The 10,641-nt window shown below is 33.8% G+C and overlaps 1 protein-coding gene across 1 annotated transcript; it reads right to left on the bottom strand.

The window, feature by feature from the left end:
* Window positions 1-87: 87 nt before the first annotated feature.
* Window positions 88-9,725, bottom strand: LOC134282872 (uncharacterized). The gene is made up of 15 exons (XM_062765268.1): window positions 9,553-9,725; window positions 8,661-8,884; window positions 8,173-8,271; window positions 7,022-7,412; window positions 6,609-6,774; window positions 6,191-6,296; window positions 5,698-5,804; window positions 5,334-5,447; window positions 4,173-4,328; window positions 2,550-2,783; window positions 2,096-2,203; window positions 1,770-1,919; window positions 1,267-1,390; window positions 905-979; window positions 88-427 (listed from the first exon to the last, which is right to left on the bottom strand). Exons 1-15 carry the CDS (start codon window positions 9,641-9,643, stop codon window positions 326-328), a joined length of 2,247 nt encoding a protein of 748 aa, XP_062621252.1. The 5' UTR covers window positions 9,644-9,725; the 3' UTR covers window positions 88-325.
* Window positions 9,726-10,641: the final 916 nt, after the last annotated feature.

The raw sequence follows: 10,641 nt of genomic DNA, 5'->3' as shown, positions 1-10,641 counted from the left end.
ATTGTTCATTCATTTCCACCCTTGGCACAAAGGTACAAGATTTTGAGACTTTAGAAACCGTGAAGAAAAAGATAATGTATATTTCAATTATTGTTTATAAATTTAATATTAAAATTATGAATTGTAATACAAAATGATTTATAAATATAATTGATAATGTAAATATTTAGATACATTTACATGTAGTTCACAGCACACCACTTTGTATTTTTGAAGTCCTCTACTATAGTGAATGAAATCAAGTTACAGAAACATGTTCTAAGTGATATACTTCAGTTTTTATCTTTATAAAAACATCTTTGCTCTGATAATGAATCCTGATAATTCAATGACTTGTAGTCTCCTTGATGAAGTAGGGGACTTTTCTGTGTTGAAGCCACTCCCCCAGTAGATGATCCTCAGCTTGGAATATCACCTCCAGCACAAACTGACCAATAGAAAAACAGAATTAGTGAAAGGCACAATCACTGACCAATAGAAAATTAGAATTAGCAAAAGGCATTATCACTGGAAATTATATAGTCATTAAATCAAGGTTAAATTGCCAGAAATCACTAGAAAGGTTGTTTAATACAGGTATAATATACACCATAATGTTGAGGGGTCAAATTTTTGTGGTTTAAAGAAATATATATTGGTTCATGGGGATTTGATTTCGTTGTTGAAGAATTGTTCAGTAGTAATATACTAATATGTGAAAAACTGCATTTCTGGTGGATATAAATTCATGGGTCTCACCACACCTTGAAAACCACGAAAATTAGTGATTTCACAGTATAGGGAAACGCGTTGTGGGGGGGGGGGGGGGTTTACAGTCACATATGACAGGGAGTAGCTTCATACAGTGGGTCACTATGGCAGTTTTTACTGTATTTCTTGGTGTATCTACAGTCCAGTTACTGACCTTCAGTCCTCTCTGTACTGGGATTGTAAATAACTCATTTGCAGGTAGTGACATCAACAGCAAACACAACTTTGCCTGTTAAAAAAATGTAAATTTTCTTGCACAAATGTTTGTAGTAAAGTTATATTATTCTTCACCATTTGAAGTAGAAGAAAGTTCTCATAAATCAGGCATATATTTATTTTATCCATGTTAGAGTTATTCCCCTTGTGCTGCGTCATTAAAAAACATCAATCTGAGGAGACATTCATGCACCATAAAAGCATGTTTAATTGTAAAATTGAAATGGAAAACAGGTTGAAATATGTAGTGAAATGGACTACACAGATGTCAGATTAAATTATGTTTCTGATGTATTTTACCTTGGCTGATGGAATACTTTTACTGTCGATGGTGGAGTATCGCCCTATTTCCTTGAGTGTTTTATTGATCTCCTCATCCTGATGTCCCAGGATAGAATAAGTTTTCTCCTGGAGATCTTCAAACCTATGGAGAGATGTGGCTAAGTTTATTTTGAATTTAGAATTGGAAGAAATATCTTATTTATTTGAATACCATTGAACCTCAGTATCTTAGACATTCACCTCAAATACCATGGATATGTCAAAGTCAATTTTATGTCCCAATCACATATCATTGAAATATTTTTCCCTCAATTTTGGAAATCATTTGGATTTTTCCAAGTTATAATGATTTGCTGCCCCATTCGGGCATTGAGTTTGATAATTGAGATAACAAGGTATGACTGTAGTTTTTATAAAACTTATCTTTATTTTATGTATCAGTAATTGAATGATTACTCAAAAATTAACTTCCTTTAAAAAAAAAGAAAGCTGTAGGTTTGCATAAATGAAGATAATTGTACCATCTTAATGGTGGGACATCTGTTATAGCAATATTCCTGTGAGTTGTTCCCCCTGTCACACAGCCATTTAACCTGCTTTTGTGGACCTCAAAAAGGGGGCTCATGTCCTCAAATTCTCCATACTTCATCTTGAAGACAGCCAGCATCTCTCTGCAATGCCAAAAATTGAGATCTTACTAATGAACACGCAACATGATAATGCACACAGTTTTCAAACCATATGACACACATACTGCTCCCTTGGATGGGTCATCAGAATTCAGTGCAATATATCCAACACATTTTAAATGAATTTTCATTAATCCTAGAGATATTCTTATTATTACCTGTCTATTTTTTGTAATTCTTCCTCTAAATCTTTGTGTAGATCATGTTTGACTTTGAGAAAAGACTTCTTGTTATTAGAAACTATGTTATCCGGTTCTAATGTCTCCCTACAATTACAATGACATGGAATGAACAAGACAATCAATCAAAGACATATTACAACACATAACAAAGTTTTATTTAAAATATCCATTAATCAAATTAAAATGTGTTGCATATCTCCTTAAAATAAAGTCTAAATACAATAAAGCAATTCACGGATATAGCGAAATAATTTTAGCACCCAAGCTATACAATGAATTCCTTATATGTATATAAGGAATTACGGATATAGCGAAGTTATTTCATAGGTCCCAGTGACTTCATTATAACGGAGTTTTACTATATTTCTTTCAAATTCTAAAATCCAACTTTTACGACCAGAACACTCTTAATGAAAACATTAGATCCTACTTTTTCTTTTTCTCCTGTAAACTTTTAGGAATTTTGTCCATGGCCACCAGTTGCCAGATAGGCAGTTTCTTGGTGTGGACTGGGCCCGTGTTTCGGTGGTGATCAGCTGCTAGTAAGTCCTTGCGTATCTTGCTCTGTACGTGGGTGGGGCCAGCAGTTGTCTCTGGTTGGGAGGGTTCTGACTGTTCATTAATGGTATGTGTAGATTCCACCTGGGGGGTTATTGCCCTCCTCCTGTCATAGTCAATGAACAAATACTGAATTGGTTAATTTACTGACATAGTGAAGGTATTTTTAGCTCACCTGAGCCGAAGCTCAAGTGAGCTTTTCTGATCACATTTTGTCCGTCGTCCGTCTGTCTGTCCGTCTAGCTGTCCAGCTGTCTGTCTGTCCGTCCGTATGTAAACTTTTCACATTTTCGACTTCTTCTCAAGAACCACTGGGCCAATTTTGACAAAACTTGGTACAAAGCATCCTTGGGTAAAGGGGAATTTAAATTGTTAAAATGAAGGGCCAAGTCTCCTCACAAGGGGAGATTTAGGGTGGGGTCATTAAAAAATCTTCTTCTGAACCACTGGGCCAGTAAGGCTTTACATGGAGGCACCCTGGGATAATGTAGATTCTAAACTGTTCAAATCATGACCCCCGGGGGTAGGGCGGGGCCACAATGGGGAATCAATGTTTTACATAGAAATATATAGGAAAAATCTTTAAAAATCTTCTTATCAAGAACCACTGGGCCAGAAAAGCTGAAACTGATGTGGAAGCACCCTGGGGTAGTGTAGATTCTAAATTGTTAAAATCATGACCCCCGGGGGTAGGGCGGGGCCACAATGGGGAATCAAAGTTTTACATAGAAATATTTCAGAAAAATTTTTGAAAATCTTCCTTTCAAGAACCACTGGGCCAGAAAAGCTGAAACTCATGTGAAAGCATTGTGGGGTAGTGTAGATTCTAAATTGTTCAAATCATGACCCATGGGGGTTGGGCGGGGCCACAATGGGGAATCAAAGTTTTACGTAGAAATATATAGGAAAAATCTTTGAAAATCTTCTTTTCAAGAACCACTGGGCCAGAAAAGCTGAAACTGATGTGGAAGCACCCTGGGGTAATGTAGATTCTAAATTGTTCAAATCATGACCCCGGGGGTAGGGCGGGGCCACAATGGGGCATCAATGTTTTACATAGAAATATATAGGAAAAATCTTTGAAAATCTTCTTAAGAACCACTGGGCCAGAAAAGCTGAAACTGATGTGGAAGCACCCTGGGGTAGTGTAACAAATCATGACCCTAGAGGGCCACAATATGTATTACAAGGGGGAAATCTGGTAAAGAACAGAATGGTAAAAGATTCTCAGGTGAGCGATGTGGCCCATGGGCCTCTTGTTTACCAATTCTTTTAAAATGGATATCAAAAACAAACAAGGAAATTTAAAAATTCTGTTTCGATTATCATTATTTCAGTTTTTCAAAAAAAGTGTTCTTTTATCTTTTATTGAAATATCTTATTTACATAATTTTGATTGGATAATGAAGATAAATGCATCAAAAATATATTTTTTCATCAGTGTCAAATTTTATATACATGTATTTTAATACACATGTTATTTTTTGCCTCTAACCTGCTCCACAGCAGAGCTTTCATCAGGATCCTAGACTGCAGAGTCATGTCTACAGTTTTCTTTTCCTCCAGGTTCATAAGATCCTCCCAGGTCTCCACTACAGGGCCCTGCTGCTGAGGCTGCTGAATCTTAGTCAACCCACCCCACATTGTCTTCCTGACACAAACAATTAATATGACATACATTTCATCAGTAATATCACACAAACTCAACAAAGGTTCATTGGTAATAAATTATAATGGTCAAGAAAATTTACTAAAAATATGGACCAAATGTCAAAGTAGCTGTTTTAGACATATAAAGACTCACTTTTCGAGTTTGGAGGTTTGTACTAACCTTTTAAGCTTGAAGGTTGTACTGGCCCTACTCACTTTGAAATCACTTTTTGAATTTGGAGGTTGTTCTCACTTTCTGATTTTGAAGGTTGTATTCACTTTTTGAGTTTTGACTTTTTACTCCTTTTCTGAGTTTGAAGATTGTACTCACCTTTTGAGTTTGGAGGTTGTACTCACTTTTTAAGTTTGGAGGTTGTATTCACTTTTTGAGTTTGGAAGTTGTACTCACTTTCTCAATTTTGGGGTTGTGCTTACTTTCTGAATTTGAAGATTGTACTCACTTTTTTGAGTTTGGAAGTACTCATTTTCTGAGTTTGGGGGTTGTACTCTCTATTTGAGTTTGGAAATTGTACTCATTTTCTGATTTTGGAGTTTGTACTCACTTTTTGAGTTTTGAAGTTGTACTCACTTTCTTTGTTTGTTGCCACTTTCTGATTTTGGAGGTTATACTCACTTCTGAGTTTTGAAGTTGTATTCACTTTCTGTGTTTGTATTCACTTTCAGAGTTTTGAGATTATACTCACTTTTTGAGTTTTGAAGTTGTTCTCACTTTTTGAGTTTGTATTCACTTTCTGAGTTTGTAGGTTATACTCACTTTTTGAGTTATGAAGTTGTATTCACTTTCTGTGTTTGTATTTACTTTCTGAGTATGAGGTTATACTCACTTTTTGAGTTTTGAAGTTGTTCTCACTTTTTGAGTTTGTACTCACTTTCTGAGTTTGGAGGTTATACTCACTTTTTGAGTTTTGAAGTTGTACTCACTTCTGAGGTTGTACTCACTTTTTGAGTTTGGAGTTTTTTCTCTGAGTTTGGTGGTTGTACTCACTTTTTGAGTTTAGAGGTAAGACCTGTGATCCCTGCCACCTGTTCTAGCATGCCTCTCCCTCCTGAAGCCTCTCTATGAAGAGGTGGATGTTGAGATCGAGACTGGAGCCGAAAACTATCAAAAACACACATGTATATATAGTAAGAAAATAATAATCTTAATTCTATAGAAATTAAACTAAGAAAAACCTTATAAACGTTACTTTTGAAATTAAGGATATCCAATCCTCTGCCAGGAATGATAACTCTTTAGTTTATCATTTAATTTAAAAAGTCTCAAAATGAAGCTTGAAATTGAAATCTTTTTAGGCAATAATTGCATTTTATGCATCTCAGTGAGTCTCATGGTTTTTTGTTATACATACAGATGAGTACCAGTAGTTGCCCTGCTTTCTCTCCTAGTGAATGGGTTTCTGGGTTCAATGACTGGTTCTTTCCTTAAGGCTTTCACAACTTCAAGTTTCAATGGAGTCTGAAAATATAAAAATTTATATTAGGGTGGAAATAATCATAATTAATAATGCTTACGTAAGATACCCCCCCCCCCAAAAAAAAAAATGAAGGACTGTGAGCACTGCAATTGTTCACCAAATAATACCCCATATGTCACAATTTTTTTTAATTTCTTGTCACAACCACATTGAAAAGTGGAAGGGGCACTAACCATTCCTCTCTCGTGACTACCCCCTCGTGGACCCCTGTATTGATTGCTATCAATTTATAAGGTTGACACCTACATGAATTTCCTGGCAACTAAAAATTTGCATTGGGGACTAAATTTTTTTTGATAAGGAGCATAAACTGGTACTCAATTTTTGAGGTCACTTAGAGGCCAGCCATTATGATGTATATTCTTACCTTGGATTTAATTTCTCTGGTCTTCATGTGACTAATTGAAGTTATTACCATGGAGAGAGCTTGTAAATATTGTAAATGGTCTCTTCGTAATCTTTCCTTCTTTAACCTTTCCAAAATAAGACATTTTATAAAAATAATCTTACATGAATGTACATGACATTCTGTTATTAGCAATTTTGCCAAACTCAGTAATATACCTATTGTTTCTAGACATTAATCTTCAGTTTCCTTTTATACTGAGAAAAACTACATTCATTTAGAAATCAAATGCTTTTTTTTAAAGTCCAATATCCTTTTAAAGAATATATCTGTATTTGGCACCTTTCTTTCACATTGTGTACTGGAATATATTAAAACTGCTGTAAGTTTACTATAATATTCTATTATCGATAATTCTTCCATTGTTGTTCAAACTTACGATACTCCACTAGGAATACGGAGCAGCTGATTATACGACTCTTCCTGTATAAAAGACGGATTCTCCCCGATACTGCCGAGGGTTAGGCCACCTAGATTAACAGGAGACTTCAAGGTCATTCTACGAGCTGCCAATTCTTCTTTCATTAAGCTCTGGGTTAAAGGATCTAAATGCAAAGAATCAAATAAATGAATATTTCAGAAATACCTCTTATTTTCTCTCATAGTTCTATCACATTGGCAAAAATTATACAACAGGCAAGGATTTTACAAAGAAAATATGCTTTGATTTTCACCTTTGACCTTAAAAACATATTTGAAGGTTATTGCATGCCCTTGAAAAGGAGAGCTCTTTATGGAAATAGAGAATTTTTGGACTGTGGTGACTGTGATTTTGAAAAGCTTCATGCCTACCTACTGATATTCTCCTGTTCGTGTTGGGGTCAATCATGATGGACTTTTTCCTTCCTCTCCCCGAAGTCACATGATCTCTTTTTTTGATCACATGACTATCTTTGACCTGCTCTATTTCCTCATCTTGAATTTGAAAATCTGGGAGACCCAGTTGTAAATTGGTAAGTGACATCAAAACCATATCACTTTCTTTGGTGCTGCTCTGTTCTTGTTTGTTGCGATTGGTTTCCAAACGCTTTCTGACATATTCTTCATATGGATACCCGGCATGCACTTTGCGGATCATGTTTTTGCTTTCATTTAAATATTGCTTTATCTCTTGGAAGCTGTGAACCTCGGGAAGTTCTATGGCTGCCGTGTCAATGGAGGAACTCTCTTTTACAGCAGATGCCTGTAATAAGTAGATAATAAATGCTGTAAACATATTTAATTCAGTGGTATACATTGTAATCATATTTAGTGTCATTTGTACAGTTTCTGCATGTCTGATTCCAGTAGCTGACTTGTATGTTAAATTATGATTAAAACAAATACATACAAAAATTTAATTATTAATAACCATTAAATTTGAATCAATTGATGAGGAATTTTGCACTTTATTGATTGTTCTAACATTTAATGTTTGATAGTAGCTCTTGTATGTTGAATTATGCAACTGAATTTAACATCCTTTCAGTGCTGCTTTATTGAGATTCTTATTATGTTTACAGTATGATTTTACAGACACTGAATTTCACAGGTACCCTGTTGATAAAGGACTTGAATTTTGTTTTGATTTTATTTTTTCAGTTTTAAGGAATTGCTTAATCAATTTAACATCACATTAAAAAGATGTAAAATTTTCCAAAAATTGCATTTACTACCAGTACTTGCCCACTGCGTCTGATCGAATTTGTTTCAGGTCAGAAATATACCCCATGGAAAATACAGTGAAACATGTTTATAGCAAACCTGCTTATAATAAATTGATGCTTAAAGTGAAGTGATTTTTCATTCCCAATGACTTTAATAAATATGTTTAATTTAAATATAGCGGATATATTGAATTACACTTGTACATATAATGAAGCATTATTTTCCATCCCTGGCAATTGGTTATAAGCATGTTTTACTGTTTTATGAAGAAAACACAATTTTCTACCCTGAGATACCTTGGGGAGAGGCTTGTGGCCTATTGGAGGTAATGTAACTGCATGCTTCCTCTCATGTTTTCCATCTTCACCATGTATGAATAATGGCTGTTTTCTTATCTACAATTGATCAAGAACTCTAGATGATTTCAATCAAATAAAATTTAACATAAATTATTGCAAAAAATTATTTGATAAAAAATATACCTTTTTTTTGAAGATTGTCAAAATTTAAATGACTAAATCACTACATGTATTTTCTAAGAGACTATAATGGAAGCATTTCATTTGTCTGATATAAAAAAAACTTTTAATTGACATTTAAAATATGCCTTTTGATTGTGTTTACCTCAAAATGCATGATCCGTAACACCTTTATTCAACAAAAGTTAAATTAAATTAAAAAGCATAATTAATTTTAAAGATTTCATTTCTCCCATTGAATGTTAGTGGCACCTTTCATTTACTAGATCTTGACCTTAACTGAAAAATGTCTTTTCCTCATTTACCATGGGATCCAAACATTTTGACATTGTGTTTAGTACAAGGTCACAAGTGTCCAGGACCACTTTATCCCCCAGGGCTTTGTACTTTTCCCCGATGACACTTTGGTAGCCCCTGCTGTCATTCTCGATTCTTCGGAGGTAATGTTTTTCCCAGAGATCATCTGGTCTCTCATTTATCATGAAATTCTTTGTCTTGGTCCATGTTTTATGTGGTTGATATGAAACAGCTAAGTAAATTACAATTTAATAATAAATTAACAAAGCATTTGTCTTAAAAGGATTAAATTCTGTAAGAAGCTAGATAATACCCCTCCCCCTTTCCCCCAACAAAATATAGGTCATAAGTTAAGATAACTATGATATAAATAATTTGACCATTAAAGGGACAGGAATAAAAAAAATTCAGCTATTTATAATTTAAAAACTAACTGAACAGAAATGACAAACAAGTATTGCAATATATCTTTAATTATGTAAAAAAAATATATATATATATATTATTATTATATTTTTGAGTTTATTAATTTTTTGCTAAAGTCTTAAAAAATGACAACCTAAATACAGAAAGAAAAAATACAATTTCTATAAATGCATATATATATATATCATTATAAAGTAACTTATATATATATGTATTAACAAAATCACGTTCCACAAAATTTTTCTAATCCACAAAAATTCGTCCCCGCAAAAGTTGACGATCTCCGTTTTTTTTTTCTCCATCGCAATAATAAAGTTAGGAGTACGAAATTTCTGAAGTTTTCCAGACTTTTTTTTACGATTTTGATATTTTGCATGCCAGGAAAGCGTCAGATTTTTCGGACTACAAAGTTAGTGGAAATGGGTTTCCGTTTTCCAGTTCATTTATTTTCATAAAATTATTTTTAGGAATTACCTTCAGGAGCTTTGAAATAACGTCGGACAAGTTTTGTAATCTCCTGGTTGTTTGGAGCAGTGGGTTGTTTCTTGAATTCAGAAGAAATCATAGTTGAAGAGAGTGGATCAATACATCTCTAAATTGACAAAGTTTTAAAGCCCCATTACCGCGAATTCGTCTCTTGGCGCAATGTGTCATAATCGATGACGTCACAATAAAGATATTTTCAAGACCGAACCCGAAGCGTTTTCAACTTACGTCATTTTTTTTTAAATAACTAAATCTTTGGATACTATTTTTTGATAGTCACTGATACACTGAAAAAATATCGTTAGTAAGTTCTACTACACTATTATTAACGCGAATTCGTCTCTTAGCGCAATGTGTCACAAACGATGACGTCACAATAAAGAATTATTTCAAGACCGCACCCGTTGTAATTTCAACGCAAACTTTTTAGCTTCAATTTTACAACGCTGTACTTTAATATAGCCCTCTCTATAGTGCTGTGAAATGCATAAGCTGAAGCCAAGGTTAAAGATTTTTTTTTAAAAGTAGTTCAATCTCCAAGGACAAGGTCAAAGGTATTTTTAGACATAACATTTACAGAAAATCTTACAAATTCATGTAAATGATACAAAAGCGTGAAGATCAATCCCTTTTTTATTCCCATAGAGTTAGCATGAGAGGCATTATCCCCCTATCCAACTGAAATACATGTATATTTTTTTCATTTAAGGAAATCGGGTGGTAGTGATAGAGATTCTACCAATGAACAAAAGTTGCGGGAAGATAGTCACGTTTTATCAAAATTTGTTGACAATTTCAGATCAATCTCCATATATACTATACCCCTATTTTTAATAATATTTTGAGAAATGACACTACTTTACTTTTAAGATAAAAAAAATTTAAATACGTAAATACTGGGTACTATAAATGTGTTTATAAGCATTGAATTATACTGCTTAAAAGAATATATATGTAAATATACCCAGATCCAAGTCTTTTTTAAAATACTACATTTTGCCAACCGAAACATACCAATGTTTCTAAGATTTGCCTATATGTCAGATGCAGAGAAAATCCAATTCTTAAAAAAATCTG

Source organism: Saccostrea cucullata, unplaced genomic scaffold (assembly GCF_032062105.1).
Source record: "Saccostrea cucullata isolate Sc308-1 unplaced genomic scaffold, CSIRO_AGI_Scuc_v1 ctg406, whole genome shotgun sequence".
NCBI lineage: Eukaryota > Metazoa > Mollusca > Bivalvia > Ostreida > Ostreidae > Saccostrea > Saccostrea cuccullata.
The sequence above is the reverse complement of the archived record's forward strand: the minus strand, read 5'-3'. Positions and strand labels throughout refer to the sequence as shown.